This window comes from Oncorhynchus keta, chromosome 19, assembly GCF_023373465.1.
Source record: "Oncorhynchus keta strain PuntledgeMale-10-30-2019 chromosome 19, Oket_V2, whole genome shotgun sequence".
Taxonomy (NCBI): domain Eukaryota; kingdom Metazoa; phylum Chordata; class Actinopteri; order Salmoniformes; family Salmonidae; genus Oncorhynchus; species Oncorhynchus keta.
This window is the reverse complement of record NC_068439.1, coordinates 64,515,812-64,542,658: the sequence shown is the minus strand read 5'-3', so window position 1 is coordinate 64,542,658 and position 26,847 is coordinate 64,515,812. Positions and strand designations below refer to the sequence as shown.

Here is a 26,847-nt window from a genome sequence, read left to right as displayed (position 1 = left end):
AGTATGACTGCTGCGTGGTCCCATGGTGTTTATACTTCCGTACTATTGTTTTGTACAGATGAACTTGGTACCTTCAGGCATTTTGGAAATTGCTCCCAAGGATGAACCGGACTTGTGGAGGTCTACAATTTTTTTTCTGAGGTCGTGGATGATTTCTTTAGATTTTTCCCATGATGTCAAGCAATGAGGCACTGAGTTTGAAGGTCGGCCTTGAAATACATCCACAGGTACACCTCCAATTGACTCAAATGATGTCAATTAGCCTATCAGAAGTTTCTAAAGCCATGACATCATTTTCTGGAATTTTCCAAGCTGTTTAAAGGCACAGTCAATTTAGTGTATGTACACTGCTGACCCACTGGAATTGTGATACAGTGAATTATAAGTGAAATAATCTGTCTGTAAACAATTTTTGGAAAAATGACTTGTCATGCACAAAGTAGATGTCGTAAATGACTTGCCAAACTACAGTTTGTTAACAACAAATTTGCGGAGTGGTAGAAAAACGAGATTTAATGACTCCAACGTAAGTGTATGTTAACTTCCGACTTCAACTGAATGTGATTTCAATGGGTCTTTCTCCATTCTGATTGTCAATTCTACTTCAACCAAAAATTATTTTCTGCATTTTCATTATTTTCCTGCATTACCTGCACTCATTTGAGATCATTTCCACACTGTCACGTAGCTGCACGATATGGACAAACAATCTAGGCCTTATTTCTACCCAAATTTTGAAATTGTGATTTGACTTGCAATTTAGAGCACAACACTTGGGTGAACTGTTGGAATCATGGAAATAGAATGAGTATTCTAATTCTAGAGTTAGAATATAATAGTGGGCACTTTTATACAGTGTTGGACATGAAAATTCCAGGGAGGAGTTATTGTGACACGGTAGGAACCAAGGTGTTGATAAGTGTTTCCTAGGGTAACTTATTATCTTTGGCTATATTTATTGTAGCTGACAACTTCATGTAGCTAACATAGTCTTACTTCGCATATTCCTTTTTGGTTTACAAGATATTGTTGCACAAAAAACACGCAGATTTAGGTCTACACCATCACTGGTATAATCAGTCTGTATAGCTAATTAAGTTTGCTCTGACTCAGTTGTAAAATGTACTATCTAGTGACTAGCATTAGTGACTAACCAGATTTAGGCCCAACTTGCTAAGAAAAGACGAACCTGCTGTTTGCAGATGTTAGAAGCACAAACTAATAGTGTAATTATAAAATGCTAGTGGATATTATATTGAGCAAAGTAAAAACAGCATTGTTGTCATCAACATTGTTGAATGTGCTGCATTGACCATGCAGAGACCGAACGCAGTCCTTGATTGACGGGGCGGGGCTAGGTCTGTGTGGAATGAGAGAGAGAGAGAGAGAGAGAGATCTATAAAAATGGACATTACAAACGGCATATCACATTTAACAAAACTCAAACCAGTCTGTGTATCAATACTGGTACATCATAAAATACGGTATGCCGCCCAGCCCTAGATGGCAGGGGATGGGGTCTATGCTAAGCGCTTGGCAAGCCGAGCAGGGTTTGATAATTAAAGCTAAGCAGGATTTTATAATTAAAGCATAAAAAGGACCTAAGTCCTCCTGCTGTCAGTCCTCACTGTACTCCTCTCTCTTTATTGTGGCTAATAAATGTTTCCTCTGTCACCATCTGTTGAATGAAAGGTTTACCCCTGAACACAGCACACAACATCTGCACTTCCATTAGCTGCTCTTGTGTTACTAGAAGTGATTCTGACACCTGTTATTGTGCGTATTGCATCTTGTTTAGCTGAGATCCAACACTGGGAGGTTGTATGGGTCTGATTAGCCAAGTAAAATGTAACTCCAAGATGTACTACTTCACATCAACGGAGTTGAGCGGAGACGAGAGTGGGCGGACTGGAGCTCTGACGTCACATATATATTGGAGTTGAGTTTTAGTTGGCTAGGGTCAGACTTAACCAGACAACGTCAGAATAGGCTTAGTGTCTTAGGTCACTGCCATAAAGCTGAATACAAGGCTTTAACCCTCCAGAGATTTGTTTGATGTATGAATTGGTTTATGGATCTAACAAACACAGCAACAATATAACTTGTCATGCAATACGTGATCATCATATGTTTGGATGGAATAACCATCCGTACCCCACCACCACTTAGCCCAATAAAGTGAGGTGGAAAACAGAACCTTCAATGGAGAATAAATTGCATACAGGCTACATGTATTTACAGCACAGTCATTCCATTTAGCTTGTTGCTCTTATCTTAATGAAGCAGAAGCAGTTTTAGCTGCACAATACCAGATGAATGAACACGGTGCTCTGTCAGGATGGTATAATGTCATCTAGCTAGTGAAGTAAGGACTGGTGGCCAAGAGCCTTCCCAAAGCATCAGCCCAGTGTGAAAAGACTTAGAAACCCTCGCTAATGTACTCTCTCGCTCTGTTTCCACTCTCTCTGCCACAGACATCCTCCTCGACCAGGTAAAAACCTGACAGAATAGCCAAAGGTGCTCTGTGAGACTTGCATTTGTTCATATGCCTGACGTTGCACAGAGATAAACAGAGGTTGCCTGAAGCGATATTCCAGCGCAGCAGGAGATATGCTCCGCACTTTGATTAAAACAGCACACTTCCAGTTCCAACACCCGGCTGCCCTGGACCTTTCAAATAACATTTTATTTGTCACATACTTCGTAAACAACAGGTGAAATGCTTACTTACTACAGCCCTTTCCAACTATACAGAGCGAAAGAAGAAAAAGAAATGATAGAAAAGTAAAACTCTTAATAAGATACACGATGAGTAATGATAACTTGGCTACATACAAGGGTTACCAGTACCGACTCCATGTGCAGGGGAACGAGGTAATTGAGGTAGATGTGTACATTTAACTAGGAATAAGGTGACGGATAGTAAACAGTAGCAGCAGCGTATGTGATGAGTCAAAAAAAGTTAGTGCAAAAAGGGTCAATGCAGATAGTCCGAGTAGCTATTGGTTAACTATTTAACAAACTATTTAGCAGTCTTATGGCTTGGGGGTAGAAGCTGTTCAGAGTTCTGTCGGTTCCAAACTTGGTGCATCGGTACCGCTTGCCGTGCGATTGCAGAGAGAACTGTCTATGACTTGGGTGGCTGGGGTCTTGGATCATTTCTAGAGCCTTCCTTTGACACCACCTGGTATAGAGGTCCTGGATGACAGGGAGCTCAGCCCCGGTAATGTACTCGGCCGTACGCACTACCCTCTGTAGCGCCTTGTGGTCGGATGCTAAGCAGTTGCCATACCAAGAGCTGATGCAGCAAGTCAAGATGCTCTCAATGGTGCAGCTGTAGAACTTTTGGAGGATCAGAGGACCCGTGCCAAATCTGTTCAGCCTCCCGAGGAGGAAGAGGTGTTCTAGTGCCCTCTTCACAAATGTGTTGGTGTGTTTGGATTGTGATAGATCCTTAGTGATGTGGACACCGAGGAACTTGAATCTCTCGACCGATTCCACTTCAGTGAATGGGGGCGCCTAGACCCTCTTTCCTGTAGTCCACAACCAGCTCCTTTGTCTTGCTGACGTTCAGGGAGAGGTTGTTGTCCTGGCACCACACTGCCAGATCTGACCTCCCTTTAGGCTTTACCTCTGGTTGGACTCGGACTGTGCTGTTGTTCCACCAATACAATATGTTGCTATGAGAGGAAAATATGATGTTAGTCCTAAAGGCTTTGTTTTGTTTGCCTTCCCAGGGAGCATAAAAGGAGCCACCATCGTGGATGCTCTGGATACCCTGTACATCATGGAGATGTTTGAGGACTTTGACATGGCCACAGAGTGGGTGGAGAAGAACCTGGACTTCAATGTAGTGAGTATAACCATTATACATAAAACACCCATTGTCTGCTAGCTAGTAGGACCATAGAACACCCATTGTCTGCTAGCTAGTAGGACCATAGAACACCCATTGTCTGCTAGCTAGTAGGACCATAGAACACCCATTGTCTGCTAGCTAGTAGGACCATAGAACACCCACTGGCTGCTAGCAAGTAGCACCATAGAACACCCATTGTCTGCTAGCTAGTAGCACCATAGAACAGCCATTGTCTGCTAGCTAGTAGGACCATAGAACCCCCATTGTCTGCTAGCTAGTAGGACCATAGAACACCCATTGTCTGCTAGCTAGTAGGACCATAGAACACCCATTGTCTGCTAGCTAGTAGCACCATAGAACAGCCATTGTCTGCTAGCTAGTAGGACCATAGAACCCCCATTGTCTGCTAGCTAGTAGGACCATAGAACCCCCATTGTCTGCTAGCTAGTAGGACCATAGAACACCCATTGTCTGCTAGCTAGTAGGACCATAGAACACCCAATGTCTGCTAGCTAGTAGCACCATAGAACACCCATTGTCTGCCAGCTAGTAGCACCACAGAACACCCATTGTCTGCTAGCTAGTAGGACCACAGAACACCCATTGTCTGCTAGCTAGTAGCACCATAGAACACCCATTGTCTGCTATAGCTAGTAGGACCATAGAACACCCTTGTCTGCTAGCTAGTAGGACCATAGAACACCCAATGTCTGCTAGCTAGTAGCACCATAGAACACCCTTGTCTTTTTACTTTGATTAATTTATCCTTTATTTAAAGGAGGTCACATTGAGATTGACATGTATTTTCCAGTTGAGCCCTGGCCAAGCAGCATTCATACAGTTCCATATGAGAAAGAACACAACATAAAACACAACAATGAATGGAAGTTAAAACAAAGAGCTTAAAAGAGCAGGATTATAAACGTGCAATTTGTGACCAGCAGCCCTTCGATCTGTGATTTTAAAATGTATCAATCGGAATAAAATTATTTTAGTTCCAGGTCCTTCTGCAAAATTTCCAAAATTATGGGCCAGCAAAACTGAAAGCACTCTTACCAAACTCTGCTAGTAAGTCACCCACTGACATTCACAAGGACAGGAGATCTACAATCTGATTGGTTAGGTGGACCCCACTGTAATCAGCATGGAGAGAATACAGGGACACTCAAGGTGACTCCAGGTAATTGGGCCTTGATGAAGTGCTCTGTTTCAGACAGAACAGTTAAAGTACTCACCTGGAAGAAACCACTGTTTAGAGTGGCATATGTCTGTAGAAGTGGACTGAATGAAGTAACCTTGATTCCACTGTGTGGGGTAAGGAGAAGGAGAGAGCACTTAACTCTGATACCTTCTAATCAGTCAATATAGACCTGACTCATCAGTCTGAAGGTAATGTGCTTTAGGAGCTAAGACTTTGTGGGTCTGTCAGGTAGAACACATTGCCTTTCTCAAGCCATTCGCTGTCTCTTCCTGTCTCTAATATTCAAGAATACAGTTTTCCCTTCAGACAACTCCCACACATGGAAATGAAAGAGATGTCTAAAACTATTTGAAAAGTATGTCTCTGACATTGTCACACTAATTAGAAAAACTTTGCAATCCACCATTATTTATATACCTATGAAATTATGATATTGACAATGGTGCTCACTTGTGCTTCTGTACCAAAAGTTATCAATAATGCCCAAATAACCCTGTAAATCAACTCCCTAGTCTATTGGAATGCAATCATTTGTATTTGCATTATGCCTTGCACCACTCTCAATTGCATTTGATCAACTCTAATGCAACTCTAATCTAGTGTAAACTCAGCATGTTCCAACCCATTGGTCATGCCTCAACAATTTGTGATTTCTTAGCAAGTTATTTTCTTGGTTTATTTTACGTCAATAAAAGGAATGGCCCCACTTGAGAAATGTCAAACTGCAATTTGTGCAATTTTAGTATGTGAACAACTGAACCACCCCATATCCCTATAATGCAATTTTGCGATAAATTGAATACCAGAGATTATAGGGAAGGTTATCGCACAAGGAAATGTGATGACTCATCAAATTAAAAGTTGTTGACAAACTTTTCCACTTTTCCCGTTATTAAGCCTAGTCTCTGTGTGAAATGAATGTTCAATACTAGCATGGATTAAGGAGGGGTGGTGATGGCGCTGCAGAACTTGAGGTTTAAAAAAAACACCTTCAGTCCTTTTACTTTGATGTCTCCTCTGTCTTCTTAGATCTTGCCCATGTTGGGGAACCAGATTCATTATTTATTCCCCTTGGAGAACCCTCTCGTTAAGAAGCACTAAATTCTTGTCCACCCTTATGCTTTTCTAACGGAGGGAGAGAGAGAAAATAGCATAAGTGATCAGAAGCTTTCATAAAGAGTGTTAACAAACTTTTAATTGAAAGGCTTTGGCTTCACTGCCCTCCAGCAATTCCAAACAATAAAGGAGCCTACAAAAGCCCTGGTGGACCAGGCATTAATATTCACTTTGTCTCCTGAATACAGAATAATCTAAATCAAAGATTGATACAGCCCCCTCCTCTCCAGCTCCTCCCCTTGCAATATTGTCTTAACATGGATGGAGTGGTCTGGTTTTCCATTTGGCCCTCCATCCCGCCTGACTGTGGTATTAGTGAGGAGCCATGACTGGAATACTGAAAGACAGGAGCTAACCACTGCATCTCCTGATGCCTCTGTTCAATACAGATTCACTGGAACAGGGGAGATGTCTCAGAGTTTAATGTTCAGGTTTCAAGACAGGGTCGTGGGGATCCCTGAATGACACTTGTCTTGATTATCGAGCCAATTGACATTGACAAGCAAGGCATTGGTAATTCAAGTATTTGCTGAGCTCCCCCAGTCTTTGATTCATGTCATGCCCTGTAAATTGATTTTTAAAAGTATTTTATGAAACGAAAAGCCCATCCGTTGTAGGCTAGCCACTGCCTTGCCCTCTGAACCATGGTCCCTCTCCTGCCATCGCTCCTCTTTGTGTGTTACACTTTAATAGGCTCTGCCCCAGCGCACCCACTCACTCTGACAGACGAGCACGACGGATAGACAGACACACAAGGTCAGAATATAAAGCGGGTCTGGTCAAACACAACACGCTAACCAGCTCGGACTATAATGGCCAGGGACGACTTTTCTTTTACTCTCCCATCAGTCCTGCCGGGAAGAGATGAAGAGCGAGAAAGCAAGCAAGCCCCTGGTGCCCATCTTTATTTGCCTCTGCCTTGTGCCTAGATGCTTTGTGTTGTGGGCTGCTGTGAAAGGCAAGGCCAGTGCAGGAACAAAGGCAGAGGTTATGTATTATGGAAGGGCCCTGGCTCCACTTTCAGCCTGAAGGCAGGAGCTGTGTAATGACTGCACAGCTTTGCTGGACATTGGCCTGCATGCTAACAAAAGGGAGACATTTGCTAGCCAGAGGTTTGAGGTAGATGCAGCGCAGGTAGATCCTGTCGCTCTCACACACACGCACACAGGCACAGCATCAGAGGATGAGTATTACTAAGAGTCTTCTGACAAGTGATCCACAGACATGGCAGCATGTTGTTTGTGTAGCAGTTTAGCCAGGCTTAGTAAGTGCATTTGTGCATCATCTCTAGTAGTCGGTTTTCACTGCTGCTCTTTGTGACCTCGCAAGGGCTTCCTTGAGGGGATTTTACTGTCAGAGTATTACTGTTGTTGTCATTCACTGCCATTGCTCTCAGCATTGTGATAAGAAGGAGCTCATTTATACAGTACCTCAGCTCTAGAACCTCTACACTAGGTTCTATCAGAGAGTAAGATGTTGCCTACAGCTCTGCTTCTAGCTCCTAAGCAACTTTGCAGTATTTTGATATATTTCTTACATTATTAGTCCAGAATTGTTTTTGTGTTATTACATACTGTAATACAGAAGGATATCAGAGTGGCGGTAACTCACCAGCATTGCGACTAGGAATACGACTTTCCAGAATTGGATCATTTTGTTCGTACCCCCCAGGGCAATTTAACTTAATCCAGAAGCTGCTCCAAAACACTACCGGCGGAGAAGAAGCATTCGGAGTGAACTTCTAGTCCGACTCAGTAGGAGTGCACACCATCCACAGTTTCCGAGCATATTTCTCACTAATGTTTATTCTCTGGATAATAAAGTAGACGAGCTCAGGCTGAGGATCTCCTTCCCGAGAGACATCAGGGATTGTAACATACTCTTGTTTCACAGAAACATGGCTCTCTCTGGATATACAATCCCCGTCCATACAGCCAGCTGGATTCTCAGTACATCACGCAGACAGGAATAAAGAACTCTATGGGAAGAGGAAAGGCGGGGGTGTATGTTTCATGATTAACTACTCATGGTGTGATTGTGATAACATACAGAAACTCAAGTCCTTTTGTTCACCCGACCTAGAATACCTCACAATCAAATGCTGACCGTATTACCTCCCAAGAAAATTATCTTCGGTTATAGATATAGTGTATATCCCCCCTCAAGCAGATACCATGACAGCCCTCAAAGAACTACACTGGACTTTGTGCGAACTGGCCGCATTTATTGTAGCTGGAGATTTTAAGAAAGCACATTTGAGGAAAACGCTACCGAAGTTCTAGCAACACATTGACTGTAGTACTCGCGCTGGTAAAACATTAGACCACTGCTACTCAACTTTTCAAAATACCTACAAGGCCCTCCCCCGCCCACCCTTTGGCAAATCTGATCACGACTCCATTTTGCTCCTCCCTTCCTATAGTCAAAAACTCAAACAGGAAATACATGTGCTAATGTCTATTCAACGCTGGTCTGACCTATCGGAATCCATGCTTCAAGATTGTTTTGATCAAGCAGACTGGGATATGTTCCAGGTAGCTTCTGAGAATAACACTGACAAATACACGGATATGGTGACTGAGTTCATCAGGAAGTGTATAGGAATTGTTGTACCCACTGTGACTATTAAAACCTACCAAAACCAGAAACTGTAGATAGGGGGCAGCCTTCGCGCAAAACTGAAAGTGCGAACAACTACATTTAACCATGGCAAAGTGACTGGGAATATGGCTGAATACAAACAGTGTAGTTATTCCTTCCGTAGGGCAATCAAACAGGCAAAATGACTGTACAGAGACAAAATGGAGTCGCAATTCAACGGCTCAGACACGATACTTACACTACCGTTCAAAAGTTTGGGGTCACTTAGAAACGTCCATGTTTTTGAAAGAAAAGCAAAAATATTTGTCCATTTTAAAATAACATCATATTGATCAGAAATAGTGTGGACATTGTTAATGTTGTAAATGGCTATTGTAGCTGGAAACTGATGATTTTTAATGGAATATCTACATAGGCGTACAGAGGCCTATTATCAGCAACAATCACTCCTGTGTTCCAATGGCATGTTGTGTTAGCTGATCCAAGTTTATTATTGATCATTAGAAAACCCTTTTGCCTTTATGTTAGCACAGCTGTCAACTGTTCTGATTAAGGAAGCCATAAAACTGGCCTGCTTTAGACTAGTTGAGTATCTGGAGCATCAGCATTTGGGGGTTCGATTACAGGCTCAAAATGTCCAGAAACAAAGGACAGTCTATTCTTGTTTTGAGAAATGAAGGCTATTCCATGTGAGAAATTGCCAAGAAACTGAAGATCTGGTACGATGCTGTGTACTACTCCCTTCATAGAACAGCTCAAACTGGTTCTAACCAGAATAGCAAGAGTAGTGGGAGGCCCCAGTGCACAACTGAGCAAGAGGACAAGTACATTAGTGTGTAGTTTGAGAAACATACCGGCTCATAAGTCCTCAACTGCCAGCTTCATTAAATAGTGCTCGCAAAACACCAGTCTCAACGTCAACAGTGAAGAGGTGACTCCGAGATGCTGGCCTTCTTGGCAGAGTTGCAAAGAAAAAGCAATATCTCAGACTGGCCAATAAAAAGAAAATATTAATATGGGCAAAAGAACAGACACTGGACAGAGGAAGATTGGAAAAAAGGGTTATAGACAGACAAATCTAAGTTAGAGGTGTTCGAATCACAAAGAAGAAAATTCGTGAGACGCAGAAAAAATAAAAAGATGCTCGAGGAGTGCTTGACGCCATCTGGGGACTGCATTTAGAGTTTTTTGAGGGAGAAAATGCCTGAGTCAGTCTGAGCACAGGCTGACCGGCGGTCACGAGTCTTGAAGGCAGTCAAATTCCACACGGTCGTTCCACATGACCGATCTGATGCTGCTGTTGGTCATTACTAGCCTACCAAACTTGTTAACTGCCTGGTACTCAGCACTCCATTGTCCCTCTAATCACTCTGACATCAATGCAAATGTGATCAAAAAAGTAATCAAACACTTCATGGGAGCCCATGAGCTCATGTTGCTCTTGTTGTCTTTAGGCTCATTTTGTAACACCATGCCATTATTATTTCAATTAAAAACCATTATTTATAACCTTGTCAATGTCTTGACTATATTTCCTATTCATTTTGCAACTCATTTCATGTATGTTTTCATGAAAAACAAGGACATTTCTAAGTGACCCCAACCTTTTGAATGGTAGTGTATATGGCAGGGTCTACAGACAATCACGGACTACGAAGGGAAAACCATCCACTTCACGGACACTGTTTTGCTTCCGGACTAGCGAAACGCCTTCTATGCTCGCTTTGAGGATAACACAGTGCCGCCTACGCGGCCCCTACCAAAGACTGTGGGCTCTCCTTCTCCTTGGCCGGAGAAGACGTGAGTAAGATATTTAAGTGTGTTTACGGAAATATTCAATCTCTCCCTATCCCAGTCTGCTGTCCCCACTTGCTTCAAGATGTTCACCATTGTTCCTGTACCCAAGAAAGCAAAGGTAACTGAACTAAATGACTTAACGCCCTATAGCACTCACTTCTGTCATCATGAAATGCTTTTAGAGGCTAGTTAAGGATCATATCACCTCTACCTTACACCCTAGACCCACTTCAATTTGCTTTATGCCCCAATATTTACACAGATAATCGCACTGCACACTGCCCTATCCCATCTGGATAAGAGGAATACCTATGTAAGAATGCTGTTCATTGACTATAGCTCAGCATTCAACAGCATAGTACCCTCCAAGCTCATCATTAAGCTCAGGGCCATGGGTCTGAACCCCGCCCTGTGCAACTGGGTCCTGGACTTCCTGAACACAGGGACCCCACAAGGGTGCGTTTTCAGTCCCCTCCTGTACTCTCTCTTCACCCATGACTGCGTGGCCATGCACGCCTCCAACTCAATCATCAAGTTTGCAGACAACGCGACAGTAGTAGGCCTGATTACCAACAATGACGAGACAGCCAACAGGGAGGAGATGAGGGCCCTGGGAGAGTGGTGCCAGGAAAGTAACCTCTCACTCAACGTCAACAAAAAACAGGAGCTGATCGTGGACTTCAGGAAACAGCAGGGGGAGCACTGCCCTATCCACATCGACGGTACCGCAGTGGAGAAGGTGGAAAGTTTCAAGTTCCTCGGCGTACACATCACCGACTGTCCACCCACACAGACAGTGTAGTGAAGACACCTAAAACCCTCACAAAATTTTACAGATGCACAATTGAGAGCATCCTGTCAGGCTGTATCACTGCCTGGTATGGAAACTGTACCACCCGCTATAGCAGGGCTCTCCAGAGGGTGGTGCGGTCAACCCAATGCATCACCTGGGGCAAACTACCTGCCCTCCAGGACACCTACAGCACCCGATGTCATCAAGGACATCAACCACCCGAGCCATGGGCTGTTCACCCCACTACCATCCAGAAGGTGAGGTCAGTACAGGTGCATCAAAGCTGGGACCGAGAGACTGAAAAACAGCTTCTATCTCAAGGCCATTAGACTGTATAGGCTGCTGCCCTATATACATAAACTTGAAATCACTGGCCACAATAATAATGGAACACTAGTCAGTTTAAGAATGTTTAAATAAACATACTGCTTTAATCATCTCATATGTATATACAGTATTCCATTCTAATGTATTTTAGTCAATGCCACTCCAACATTGCTCAATCTAATAGTTATGTATTTCTTAATTCCATTATTTTACTTTTTGATTTGTGTGTATTGTTGTGAATTGTTTTTAGATACTTCTGCACTGTTAGATACTACTGCCCTGTTGGAGCTCGGAACACAAGCATTTCGCTACACCTGCGATAACATCTGCTAGATATGTGTATGTGACCAATACAATTGATTTGATTTACATCATTCCATCCTTCCATTCCCTCAGCCCATCTCAGTTATTTTCCCTAGTGTCTTTTGTAATTTTTCAGTGGAAGAGGAGCTCATTCATTTAACATAGACAGGGAGTATAATTGATAAGATTATAACATCACATCTGATTCAGGTTGAAGTTAGGCCTGACTAGAGTTTTCAGTAGATGGTCATGATACGGAGGGCTGTGGGTTGTCACACGGCTGAAGAATGAATGGTGTTCAGTCAGACACTCACCCTACTTTACCACCCTATTAACAGTGAGGGTTTAATGAACCACGGTTCAGTACAGCCAAGTTTGGCCCCAGTGTTTATGAAGTCTTCCATGAAGACATTGCATATTTACACAAACAGCAGCAGGACCTCTTCAGACATTGGAGAATTCAACAATGACTCGTGCCAAGATACCGTGTGTGAGACTGCTTTGGTTTCACTGTAATAGATTTCAAATTGTGCAACCCGTAACATCTGGTCTGAATACGTTGAGGTTGTCAGTTTAAGTTATTTTGGTGGTCTAGATTTGATCCCTTTTTACGGAGTTCACACGTTTTGTACAGTACAATCACATTTTGATGTTCTTCATGTATTTTTTTTTTTTACCTCATCAGTATCCTTAACTTTCCATTTTGTGGAATTGAACCCTGGGTGCAGTGCAGCAGACTGTCATGAAATCCTTTTGATTCTTTGGCCTCGCTGAAGTCCTTGACTGAGGGCCAGAATAGCTCTCTAAGGTCTCTTAGAGTGGAAAGCACCCCAGCTACATAGAGCAGTGTCCTCAGGAGAGTTCAACCCCTCCTCAACAGTTCTTATTTCCACTGAGGTGTGCCAAGTCATTCGGTCCATAGTCAGGGGAAAAACACTTAATTCCAGCAATGAAAAATGCCTTCCCCATTTTTAAACAACTGCCACCTGTCAAAATGTTAAGTCATTAACACACCATTGATAATGCGAACAGAAATATGACGAATTTGGGTTTCACAGTCCACAGGTTTGGACTAAATACATTAAATTTAATTATAAGGTTGTCTGCTGGCCTGCTGTTAAATTAAATTGCCTGCCTGTCACACGTTCTCTACTATTGAAGAATATAAGTTACAGAATCTCTCCGGACCAGATTAGTTTACTCATGTAAAAACTGTAATTGAAATACAGAGTCATGCTACGCTGAAGCCTTTGTATGGGAAAATCTAAGAGATAAAGCTTTACAATTCAACATAAAAAAGACATGTTTACAAATGTTCTGTTGTTTGTCCCAAAACAAATAGTCTGCAGGAAACAAATAACCCATGGTAAAATTAGGTCAAAAAAAGTCTTAACTACTGATATTTAGTTGTTATTTGGTATAATTACCATGCGTGGTCACTGAGCCTCTCTCCCCCATTAGGAACGCAAGTTTCTCATATTGTGGAAAGATAAAGTTTAGTCCAATGTAAAAAGCACCATTTTTATTTAAAAATGTTTTATGTGGTACACTCAAAGTGGAGGCAATAACATGAACATTTCCTCTCAGTAAAACCTCAAGGAATAAGCACATAATAATATGATTAACTTAAGTATTTGATGGCCACTCTACATGGTCTATCATATAAAGCAAAGGGCTGGAAGTTAGAATGAGGTTATGAAAACCATCATTTCTCAGTATTAAAAGAATAGCAATTTATCCTGGATAGACAGGCTCCACATGCTTCTTTTCAGAGTAATGACAATCTACATGAGGAATGGGTAATAAGCCTGCCTATTCCAATGGAGAAAACCAAGCCTTGGGCCCTTCGAAGGGAAATGGGCTGAGTGCAGGTCTGTGTTTGGGCAAGACAGTGTTCCATACCAGGAAGGCATCTCATCACCTCTTCATATTGCTTAAATTTGTTGGTGGCAAATCATGCTTCCCAGCTTGACCTTGAGATGAAATAACACATAAATTGAACCCAGTGTGGGTAGTTTCTGAATTATAGATAACTTTTCCCAGTGTTGTTTAGCCTCAGCTCTGTGTGAGCTCTGTGGAAGTCTGTTCTCTGACAGACCCTCCTCTTTGTGTTCTATTTTAACTATGGGGATAGTGGACCACACTATTGTATCGATACAGTTGGTTAAATGTTTGTTGTTGTAACATTAGGTAGTTGACTCTAAAATGACACTTTTTGATCACTTCTCTGATGTACTGTAGAGTCCTCTGTAAAGTCATGGGATAAGGATGTAGATACCTCAGTGTGTCCTCAGCTATAGCCCACATCTATATACATTTTATTATTTAAAACATTGGTGGGACCCAATCATTCTGCTGGTGCCACCAACTGAAAGAGTTAGTGTATGTCTGCAGTGTTTACATTCAGTGTGTGATGCGAGGATATTCCTACTAGAGGTCGACCGATTATAATTTTTCAACGCCGATACAGATTTATTGGAGGACCAAAAAAAAACTGAATTTTTATTTTATTTTTAAATATATATATATATTTTTGTATATTTATTTATTAGTAATAATGACAATTACAACAATACTGAATGAACACTTATTTTAACTTAATATAATACATTAATAAAATCAATTTAGCCTCAAATAAATAATGAAACATGTTCAATTTGGTTTAAATAATGCAAAAACAACGTGTTGGAGAAGAAAGTCAAAGTGCAATATGTGCCATGTAAGAAAGATAACGTTTAAGTTCCTTGTTCAGAACATGAGAACATATGGTGGTTCCTTTTAACATGAGTCTTCAATTTTCCCAGGTAAGAAGTTTTAGGTTGTAGTTATTATAGGAATTATAGGACTATTTCTCTCTATACCATTTGTATTTCATATACCTTTGACTATTGGATGTTCTTATAGGCACTTTAGTATTGCCAGTGTAACAGTATAGCTTCCGTCCCTCTCCTCGCCCCTACTTGGGCTCGAACCAGGAACACATCGACAACAGTCACCCTCGAAGCAGGGTTGCCCATGTAGAGCAAGGGGAATAACTACTCCAAGTCTCAGAGCGAGTGACGTTTGAAACACTATTAGCGCACACCCCGCTAACTAGTTAGCCATCTCACATCGGTTACACCAGCCTAATCTCGGGAGTTGATAGGCTTGAAGCACAGCGATCAACTGCTGGCAAACGCACGAAAATGCTGTTTGAATGAATGTTTACGAGCCTGCTGGTGCCTACCATCGCTCAGTCAGACTGCTCTATCAAATCATAGACTTAGTTATAACATGATAACACACAGAAATACGAGCCGTAGCTCATTAATATGTTTGAATCCAGAAACTATCATCTCGAAAACAAAACGTTTATTCTTTCAGTGAAATACGGAACCGTTCTGTATTTTATCTAATGGGTGGCATCCATAAGTCTAAATATTCCTGTCACATTGCACAACCTTCAGTGTAATTACGTAAAATTCTGGCAAATTAGGCGGCCCAAACTATTGCGTAGAAAATGCGGGACTGTCACATTTTCAATAGGAGAGGGAGAGACTATGGCTGCCCCACTCTGTTGCGCAAGCAAAACTCTGCGAACACCCAGCTATCCACTGACGCGATGTTATCTTAAATTTTTCCTGAAACTATATCTAAAGACTGTTGACACCTTGAGGAAGCCATAGGAAAAGGAATCTGGTTGATATCCCTTTAAATGGAGGCAAGGCATCCAATGGAACAGAGAGCTTTCAGGAAAAACAGCACTTCCTGTCATGATTTTCCTCAGGTTTTCGCCTGCAATATCAGTTTTGTTATACTCACAGAAAATATTTTGACAGTTTTGGAAACTTTTGAGTGTTTTCTATCATAATCTGACAATTATATGCATATTCTACTTTCTGGGCCTGAGAAATAGGTCGTTTCAAACGGGTATGTTTTTTTTTTAGCCAAAAACGAAAATCCTGCCTCCTACACTCAAGAAGTTAACTGACTTGCCTAGTTCAATAAAGATTAAATAATGGTGTGAAAAAAAACATGGCCAAATCGGTGTCCAAAAATATTGATTTTCCGATCGTTATGGAAACTTTAAATCGGCCCTAATTAATCGGCCATTCCGTTTAATCGGTCGATCTCTAATTCCTACCCTGTGTACCGCCTGTCAGCTGCTGCCTGGTGACTCAGCAGGTTGAATACTCCTAATCATGTAACCTTTGTCTCTCTCCTCCCCCTCGCCCTCTCTCTCCATTCCTCTGTATCTCTATCTCTCCATCTCTCTCCTTTGTTTGTTCTCTCTGCAGAATGCTGAGGTCTCTGTCTTTGAAGTGAACATCCGGTTTGTCGGAGGCCTGCTCTCTGCCTATTACCTTTCTGGCAAAGAGGTATGTACCTAACTGTGAAAACTCTGCTGGTGCTGCCCAGAACTACTGCTATAACTCAATGAGATCTGATACATGTCATAAGGAAAAGAGGACATAATTTATTCCATCTGCCACAGTTTGATAGACACCATGTTAGTGGAGACAATTACATAGAGATAGCTGCCAATAGTTGAACAACCATTGCCCCTAGAAAAGAGTGACGTGAGGCTTCAGAGAATTGTATTGCAGCAATGTTGGAACAGTGTTATTCCAACGTTTCCGGAAGTTGTACCGTCAGAGAGGTGAGAGCTTTGCTGCCTGCCAATCTCTTGAGTGCAGGACAGTCCTTCAAGGAGATGTAAAGCTGTGAAATATATCAGGGGTTTAGCCAATCTCGTCTGAGAGGAGATCTGCTAACTCTGGGATTTGTGTGGGGACTGCAGTTCTCTCACATGGTCAGGAAACAATCTCTTAGGAACCAAACCCCTTTTCCTGTTCAGCTGTTGTGACTCATATCAGATCTCTATTTGTCTTCATGCCGTCAGAGTTTTTAAAATTACTTTCTGTAATGTATGGTTGGAAAATAAGGTCAAGTCATAGATCCCACCAAATAGACTCCTTCAGTTGAATTCCAGCAGACATGAGGACTTTTCCAACCAGAAAATCTATGCTTTTTCTCTCCCCATTTCAAAAGGTTTTTAGGGAGCTACTGAACCTTGGTTCCAAGCTAAGTGGCTCTCATAAACAGAACAGCAGTAGCAACACCGAAGTGAGAGAAAGACACTTAGAAGTTCAATGAGCTCAGCAAAAGTATATGAAGAGGCCCAATCTAAAGAGAAGCATAAAAAGAAGCTGATCTTTGTATCCCCTCTTTTTGTATTCTGTGGATGCTCACTGTGGATGCTCACTGTGGATGCTCACTGTGGATGCTCACTGTGGATGCTCACTGTGGATGCTCACTGTGGATGCTCACTGTGGATGACTTATTATCAAATATTTATAGAATTACCAAGGCTGGAAACTTGTGAGTTCTGAACGGAAATAATTTCTGTCTCTTACACAATTTTGTCTGCAAGAGGTTTTTAATAAAATGGAGAGCAATACTGCAATTATTTCCCCCCCACACGCCACAGAACAACTGCGTTTTAGGTTATGAAGCCATGCATCATTCTGAAGGATGCTGTTTATCAAATATTGCCAATTATTTCAGAGCAATTATCTAATTTAATATAATTTCCCTCCAATTAAGGTAAAATGGTATGAAATTAGGTCCCTCTTGAGGGTTTATGCAAGTCATACTACTGGAGAGTGAGGTTGACAGTAATGCTTTACCTTTTAACACCAGGCTTCTCCAAATAGCCCTCTGTTGACAGACACCAGAAGCAGGGTTTTGAGTGTTCCCTACAGGAATTCTCAAGAGTTCATTGTGCTTCCCATCATTTTGTTCTGACTGAGAGACATTGGGGGAATGTTTCATCAGTTTACAGCATGCACTGTAAAAAAGCTTGCGTACTGGCGTGCTATTGAAATTCCCTGTACTAATGAATATACAAAGAACATGGCAATGTGTTATGTCCAGGACTTGCACACAAAGCTGCATTGTAATTCATTGTAATGAGACCTCGTATTTTCGCTTCCATTCATATTAATGTGATTTCTGAACTGTAAAATGTAGATGAGAGGAGCTTGAGGAGAGGCAAGTCACACCGTTAAGCACAAGCAGCAATGGCAGTAACAAGGAAGCGTGCTTCACAGAAGCAACTACAATGAACCACCTTTGCTGGTTGTTTTTTTTACAGTTTGGAGAGTGGGGAATATGTAATTCTGTACCTGGTGTATGTATTATGTTAAAGTCCTCTCTGTAAGAGCGACTATATCCTGAGACAGAAATCCACAGGACTAAAAGGGCTTACAGTAGGTAGATGTACCAGCTAGTTCATTGCATATTGTTTTCAGATGAGTTATTGCCATGGGGAATGCTAGTACAGTAGTGACGCATCATGCGGTAAGAATATAGTTTCTAGAGGTTTGTAGTTAAAAGCAATGCTTTTTTTTTGTTCTTCTTGGATTGGCAAGCCTGTCCCATGCAGTTTTTCATCATAACAACGTGATAAGCGTGTCGTAATGCTGCTTTCTAGTGCTCTGCAGCTTAACCTGGGCAGAACCTAGACCTGATTTACACAGGGAATAGGGTGTTTGACTTACCACCATAGAAAATAATTTCCTGGTATGCAGAACTTGGAAATAGTGGTATTGACAGACCTAACAAGTGTACCAGGTGTGTTTATAGTATTCTCCTTTGTTGTATTCCAACACCTGTACAGTGAGGCTGTGCCACCTCCCAGCAGATTGGATCCATTTCCTCCTCTCTAAAACTGAGTGTACTGAGCTCTGCTCACCCTTTCATCCTCTATGAGAGGCGGACCCATTGATGTGAGACTTAGAACCTGAGTCCAGGGAGCTCCTCTGAGTCCTGCAGGAGAAAGGAGAGGGAGTTCTGTACGCCCAACCTGCTTTAAGCTGCTTTGAGCAAGACAATGGCGGCCGAGACACGTGCAGGAAGCCAGGGGGCGGGTGGTAGGGGAGATGGGGCCTGGTAGGCAGCCTCTGAGATCTCTCCCTGGCTTCAGTGACGGCCCCTGCCCCTTTCGCTTGGGTGGAAGTCAAAGTGGGCCGGACCCTTTGATAAAGAATGAATCAGTGAAACTAAACAGATGCTTGGCAGTACAGCCACAGCCCTGCATACTGGTCAGGCCCGTCCCTGTCGGTCAGCCAGCCCTGAGACGGCGGATTGGAGAGCTGAACAGACACTTGTTCATCATCATGACAAAGGGATGAGGGAGGAGCCATAAAGAGCCTCCCCACCTGATGTGCTCATTGCGGCCGTTTTCCGCACCGCATACTGCTTAATTAATAATGTACTGCAAGATCAGTTACACCAGGACCTTCTGAAAAAAAAGCTATTGATGCAGTGGAGTTTTTTACCATTCATAAGTTGTACTGAAGTGAAGGCCACCTGGCCCCCGGTCACCTCTGATTTAGACCATGGCTGTTTTTCTTCCTATGAGTAATGGATGGTGATTAATACAGGGCTGACTTAGACCTGCTGTTATTTACAGCTGTACAGTTTTCCATCACCTGACGTGTTGCTGAATGGGATAGGCTGATCTGTCAGAGCAAAGCACTTAACTCCTCAATGAATCAGATATTGATTTCCGGAGCCATAGGTAATTTTACATAACCGACCAAAGCTATTTGGGAATCAGAAATTAATGGGCTGGATGGACCCCAGAGTTTTAAAAATCTATTCAGAGATTAGGGACAGCACAAACACTCATACACGCTCATACCTGATTACTGTGACAATCTTACGCTGGGGATATTTTTATTATCTGGGATCTTACGTCAATCAGAGTCAGGAGAAGGTTATTGAGGTGTAATCCTCTTCTCTCCCTCCCTCTTACTAGTGAAGCTTACATATACCTCTATACACCATGGGTATTCAGGCTCTAATGGCTGAAGTGAGCACCGAGTACCCCACAATGTGTACATTTGACCATGTCAGAAGGAGGAAGAAATATAATGTAAGACTAAATATTTCAGAGATCTGGGGGAACCAAGTTAAATACCTCTGCGAAACCCGCCTACATTTTTGGGCCTGTCATTAATGGTGGGCGGTGCGTTTGGCTGTGCTCTGTCTGAGGCTTTAGAATGATCTTGTTTGGAGATGTGTTGTAGCGCCAGCAGTGCTATTTAAACAGTGTGGTTCTCAGTGGGGTGAGAGAGTGGAGGAGCTGCTGTTGAAATAGGCTCATGTCTGTCTGTCTGCCGGTCAATGATACGATCAGGGCCTGGTCTGCAGGGAGTCTGGCTGGGCTTGCCTGGAACACAGACAGCCTTGGCAGTGGAGTCTCTCCCAGACACATGGAAGCTGCTTGTTAGATCTCTCCCTCTCCATTATCGATGCAGTTTAACCTGGATCTAATATGCTGCCTACCTTTACGATTATGAAACCTGGAACCAGTTAACAAACCTGCCTCTTTTCTCGCCTTAGCCAAGGATTTAGCTCGTAAGCCGGGCTTCTGCAGTCTTTTTGATCTGTTCTCGGTTCAGTTACATTGTGTGACACGCAGTAGTCCTGTTTTGACTCTCTGTAATGAGTCATTTTCTACAGCCAATGGTGTATCCAGGGCCCAATGGCACAAGCTCCACAGGGACTGTGTAAAAAAACACTCTGGTTGGTGGAGTTTGGAAAATTGTATTTCGCCATCAAACACGCATGTCAAGGTTTGAGGAATTTAACCTCTCCTTTTCTCATGTTTTGTTATTAGTTTATTACACCGTTTAGGGTAGGGTCCAGCTGAAGATAACAGCCTCCGGTTTGCTGTGTGTGGAGATGATTCATATAAATGGTGGGGTGGGGGGGATACTTCAAAGTGTATAGCCTAGTCTTCAGAGAGTGTTGCATTGTCAAAGGGATAAGCACACAGAAACGGACTCGGTTAGTCACTCCTACTCACCCACTGAGTTTTAAAATGTACTCCGTCGCTGCTGCACCCTCTCATTCCAGACAGACAGGCGTTTATTTTTGACATAAGAGGGAAAATAAAATCCATTGATTTAAATTTCTTTTCAGCTCTTGGTTATACTCTTGTCTGTGTGTCTCCTGGGTTTGTGTGAGTGACATCAGTCCGGAGGAACAAAGCTTCCCAGCAGCTCGAACCCAAGGTCACCCTTGGAGTTTGCCTTTTCCCTCCGTCCGAACACATGGTCTTAGGTTTTCCGCGGGTGACGAGGCCCGCTCCTATTTTTAGCCTCCTCCAACGGGCTGTAGGCGAACGCAAGCAAGTGTGGCCAGGAACACAGCTAGCTACCATATAGGGCTGGCATGAAACCGCACCGCACGCCTGTAGGCTCCACTCCACAGCCGCTCTCTTCTTAAGCCTGTTTCCTCTGTCATCAAGTAGCTAATCCTGTTTATGGTTGTGAAACAAGAAAACATGCATTTTTCACTGCACCTGCCACATCCTGTATTCTCAGTGTTGGGGTTAGTCTAGCTGAAAACACAGTCAGCCATTGTGATTTTGTTATACAACTGTGATCTTTACTTCATTCACTGTATACAGATGTTTCTATTGTGTTATTGACTGTACGTTTCTTTATCCCATGTGTAACTCTGTGTTGTTGTATGTGTCAAACTGCTTTGCTTTATCTTGGCCATCTTCACAGTTGTAAATGAGAACTTGTTCTCAACTGGCCTACCTGGTGAAATAAAGGTGTTCTCAACTGGCCTACCTGGTTTAATAAAGGTGAAATTAAAACAACTATAGGATCGAAACATAGTGTTGCCAACTCTTTGAGCACAGTCAGGGAAACTAGAGGAGTACTCAAAGGCCATCTTTTGGCTAGGACGTACGAAGTCATGAACATTTCAGTCGAGGCAATATCTTTCCCTCTGTATGTTCTTAGGACTACTTCTCTTCCCACTGAAATGCTAATGCAGTCTGAATGCAATCTCTGTTTCTCAGAATGTCCTGAAAGTTTTAGTAACAGACAGGCAGTTTGTGCCTGTACATTTTTTTTCCTAGAGCCTATCTGACGAGATGAGAGAAGCCCTCCTTATTACGATCGAACAAATCAGTGAATCATTTCACACTAGTAATTTTCAAGTGACTGACTATCACAAGATCACATGGATTTTTTGCTCTGTCTACATTCCTGCATTTACAGGTAAATCACGACTCATTAGCAAACAGTGGGCTGAAGGCTCGTTACCACTGTTTATTGCTATTTTGGCTGGTGTGATTATAAAGTGCATCTTTCCTGTTTACGGCAGCCAGAGGGTCGCGACATGGAGGATATTAATCATAGCCCAGGGTCCACAGCCGCTTTTATCTGTTACAGGACACCCGCTTTTACAGTAAACAATCTGTTTACTCTCATCCCTAATTAAGCCACAACATTCATGAGAGAGCACGCTAATAATGATCTGGTTAGTGATGGATGGGCCAGGGTTTTAGAGTGCCATCTTGGATAGGATATGTTTAGCCTTTTGGAGTTGGTGACTGACAACGTTTTGAACCGAAATAAAGTCGTAGCTTGGAGGGTAAGCACTGCACTGTCACTCAGTCCTCTCCTCTGGCTTCTTGCCTCAGAGAAGTGTGTCTGTTTGCCTTTGTTTTCCTCCACTTTCCTTTCTGTTCTGTTATCCGGAGCTCCTCTTTACTCTGAAGTGAGAGTTGATTTCTAGCATTGTTAATAGATCTTCTCTCTGACCTGAAGGACTTTGTTACTGTAGAACACACTGCACACTACTCTTTGGAGAGACAACACAAGCCTACATGGGGAACATGTTGTGTGATATGCTTCTAATATGCCAAGATAGGAGCAGCTGTATATAAAATAGTATGATTAAACACTATTAAAAGACATGACTAATGGATCATGTGTTCTTTGCGGTAATGAAGATTGCTTGTTTGATACTTGTTTGCACTAATGAGAATAGCTCTGTTGCAGCTTGTCCTGTGGGGCGCAATGCCCCTTTCTACCCCTACGAACATGACAGTCAAACTTACATTTGCCATATGTGACTATGCATCTCAATGAACGTACATCCCCTGCTGGGATGCCTGGAGGTTCCTTGCAATCTGTTGGAACGGCACTCAAGGTGGCACTAATGAATATCTTCATTGGAACCAATGAAACTTTCCACTGGGAAGGTTTTTTACCGTGAGGCATCACACAACAGAACAACCACCATATGGATATGACATCATTTAGAACCCACCACACTATGAAGGTGGGTTTTGCGTTATGTTCTGTGCTTACCTGACAATAACTCCTGGTTATTGGTGTGTCCCAATTGTGTAGTAATCTCACACCTGGTAGATCTCGGCAGACTTAGTTGAACACTCAGGGATCATAAGTTATGCTGTATCGGAGTGAGAGAGTAGAAATACAAAGCACTACATTTGTCTACCGTTGATAACCTTAACCATATGTTCCTGTTCATTGGAGTGTGAGCATACCTGGGGGTTGAATCAAGAGGCACTCATTACTCCTGCTCACATTTTACCTCCATGCTTAACATGACATTTTTATATGCTATGGAGTATGATGACCCTGCAAGAAATGGCTGCATCATTGCCATTTGAATAGGACAGTTTTGCCCTCGGTGTGTGGAGTCATTTGGCCTTGCTGCCTGCTGTGCTGGCAGTGACACTGCCTGGCCTTAAAACCGTTCCTGGCCTTTTCTCTCCGATACTCTATTCCTCCTGTCTGCCTACTCTGGCTCCCTCTTCTCTCCCTAGGAGATGTGCTGACTGCCTGGTGCCCACCTGCGTGGTCTGCCAGTCAGGGAGATTGGATTGGAGATTGGATCTAGACTGCGGTCACAGCATTCATCTTTCCACTAGAAAGAGTTTTACACAAGCCTCATTAGATGAGGTCTTTTTAGTTTACAGTTGTTCTGGGTCCTGTGGTTCAACGCCCACCCCCTACACCTACGTGTCTCTCAAACTGATCTCTCCACACACACACACACACACACACACACACACACACACACACACACACAGAATGTCCGACTGCTGTCCTCCTGAATGTCAAAAAGAAAAACAATCTAAGTGAATCTTGCTGTCACCAAATTCCTTCAGCATGTCACCCTCCGTGTGCAGTGAGCTCGCTGTAGCCAAACATTGCGCCCCAGCCTACACCTCCTCAGGTGTATGAAATGGTACAATGACATCCCCCATTTACACATTCTGTTATGCATTCAGAGCCATAGACTGCCCCTGGCCCCTGAGGCTTCCCTGTGTCTTACTGGGTTTTATGAAATATGCCATCAGGATAACAGTCGAGAGGCTGAGACAGATAAGTGAGGGCCTCTCTAGAAGCCAGTCTCTCCCTCATGTTCTCTAAAGAGACTCATCCATCTAAGCACGTACCTTGCACCCCCCTTTAAGTACTGTCAGTTCTGTCCTGTCTGGACAGGGCACAGAGCTGAGGAGAATAGCAGAGCAGTGAGGCTGTGTCTGAACTGTGAAGTGATCGACTTAACCAGTAACCTTGTCCAGGACAGGGAATGTAGGAGCTCTGAGTTTCAACCAGAACTCGATAGCAGGTCCATGTGTTAACACGGCCAGTCAGCTGTGGCAGTCTCTAATGAGGCGATTTGAAGCATCGTGGCTCCCTTCTGGAGAAAGTCGAAATAGAGAGGCTTAGAGTGTCAGAGCCTTTACTCAAATCCATAGACTAGTCAAACGTATTTTCTCATTGTTAGAAGTGAGAGGGGACCCAAAGGAGTGGTTTTTCATCCAACAGTTTCTTGACATGACTGTTATCTGCCTTTATAGCCCCGCTGTTTCACAAGCTCAATTCACCACAAGTCCCAAAAACACTCTAAATCCGGATGAGTCCTGTATGCTGATGTGCTGTGTTCAAGCACATAGCGTTAAGTCGCCTTGCTGTGCATTTAATCACAGATAACTTTTACTGCTTGTAGTTCACTGAGCTCAGATCATATCCGGTTTCCACTGAACATTTTACAAAAACACATTTACTTGAAGAACTTTGCATCTGCGCTGGTCTTGAAGTAAATGTGTTTTTGAAAAATGTTCAATGGAAACCGGATATGATCTGAGCTGAGAGACTACAGGTTGTCCTTGTGCTTAGAGTTGTATGGTTTGCTTAACTTTACGATCATTGGTTTTTGTTTGGCATACATTATTATTTTTTACATTTTCCCCCTTTTTTCTCCCCAATTTCATGGTATCCAATTGTTAGTAGTTACTATCTTGTCTCATCGCTACAACTCCCGTACAGGCTCGGGAGAGACGAAGGTCTAAAGCATTGCGTCCATCGAAACACAACCCAAACAAGTCCCACTGCTTCTTAACACAGCGCGCATCCAACCCGGAAGCCAGCCGCACCAATGTGTCGGAGGAAACACAGTGGACCTGGAAACCTGGTTAGCGTGCACTGCGCCCGGCCCACCACAGGAGTTGCTCGTGCATGATGAGACAAGGATATCCCTACCGGCCAAACCCTCCCAAACCCGGACGACGATAGGCCGATTGTGCGTTGCACCATGGACCTCCCGATCGCGGCCAGCTGCGACAGAGCCTGGGCTCGAACCCAGAGTCTCTGGTGGCACAGCTATGGCATACATTTTAAATTGAAAATGTTTCAGCATCATTCTGTTCCCGTGGAATTGCCCATAAGTTTGACCTTGTGAAGGCAATTGTCGTACTGACAGTTTCTCTTTAATACCTGCAATACAGGAAGATTTCTCTATAATTAAAGACTTGGTTCCAGATCATATAATGGGATGAATTAATAGGAATTGCCCATATTCAAAGTGGCTTCTTGCGAGCTGTTGTTGAAGGTTAAATGACAGTGAAGAGGTTTGACGTGGAGAGCACAGGGCAGATGAAGTGGTTTGACGTGGAGACCACAGGGCAGATGAAGTGGTTTGACGTGGAGAGCACAGGGCAGATGAAGTGGTTTGACGTGGAGAGCACAGGGCAGATGAAGTGGTTTGACGTGGAGAGCACAGGGCAGATGAAGTGGTTTGACGTGGAGAGCACAGGGCAGATGAAGTGGTTTGACGTGGAGAGCACAGGGCAGATGAAGTGGTTTGACGTGGAGAGCACAGGGCAGATGAAGTGGTTTGACGTGGAGAGCACAGGGCAGATGAAGTGGTTTGACGTGGAGAGCACAGGGCAGATGAAGTGGTTTGACGTGGAGAGCACAGGGCAGATGAAGTGGTTTGACGTGGAGAGCACAGGGCAGATGAAGTGGTTTGACGTGGAGAGCACAGGGCAGATGAAGTGGTTTGACGTGGAGACCACAGGGCAGATGAAGTGGTTTGACGTGGAGAGCACAGGGCAGATGAAGTGGTTTGACGTGGAGAGCACAGGGCAGATGAAGTGGTTGTAGATCATGTTTGATGAGACGAGCACGCAACAGCCACAGCCTCTTGTTACAGCCAGGGAGAGGATGAAAAAACGAAACTGTCAGGACGGAGCTTAGCACTCGATAATGGCTTTCCATTGAAGTCGAGCAGGTAATAATGAACACAGTTGCGACATGTGGAAGGCAGCTTGACTCCAACCCCAAATATTGATCTCACTATCGCCTCTCCTGGGCTTATTAGGCTGTGTCTGTCTGAGTGGCTCCAACTGAAACCTCCCTCTTTAGGAGATGAAACAGGTGCTTATGAAGTGTTCATTACTCCACACTACCAAGTAATTAGCGAAAGGGAAAGAGATGGCTCCGCTTCACTGAGCATCGGATATTATTACATGAGCTGCTGTTAGTCAGGAGACGTCATCTGTTATTATGACCAATGATATGCCAAAGTTCTCTGAGGAGAAATTATAATGGCTATAATCATTATTGTGGGATAACACTTTCTATGAGCCGCTGGTGATTAAAGCATTATTCATTTATTACCTCTTGTCACCACATGATGCATGGGATGATATGATAACTATTCATAACAGCTCATGGC

General features: G+C 43.2%; 1 protein-coding gene across 1 annotated transcript in view; it reads left to right on the top strand.

The window, feature by feature from the left end:
* The window catches only part of LOC118398686 (mannosyl-oligosaccharide 1,2-alpha-mannosidase IA-like), a 169,735-nt gene that overhangs the window by 61,535 nt on the left and 81,353 nt on the right, over nt 1-26,847 (top strand). Inside the window, exons 3-4 of the mRNA XM_035794262.2 lie at nt 3,738-3,853; nt 16,275-16,355. Coding sequence (XP_035650155.2) covers nt 3,738-3,853; nt 16,275-16,355 — 197 coding nt within the window. The remainder of the gene's footprint in view (nt 1-3,737; nt 3,854-16,274; nt 16,356-26,847) is intronic.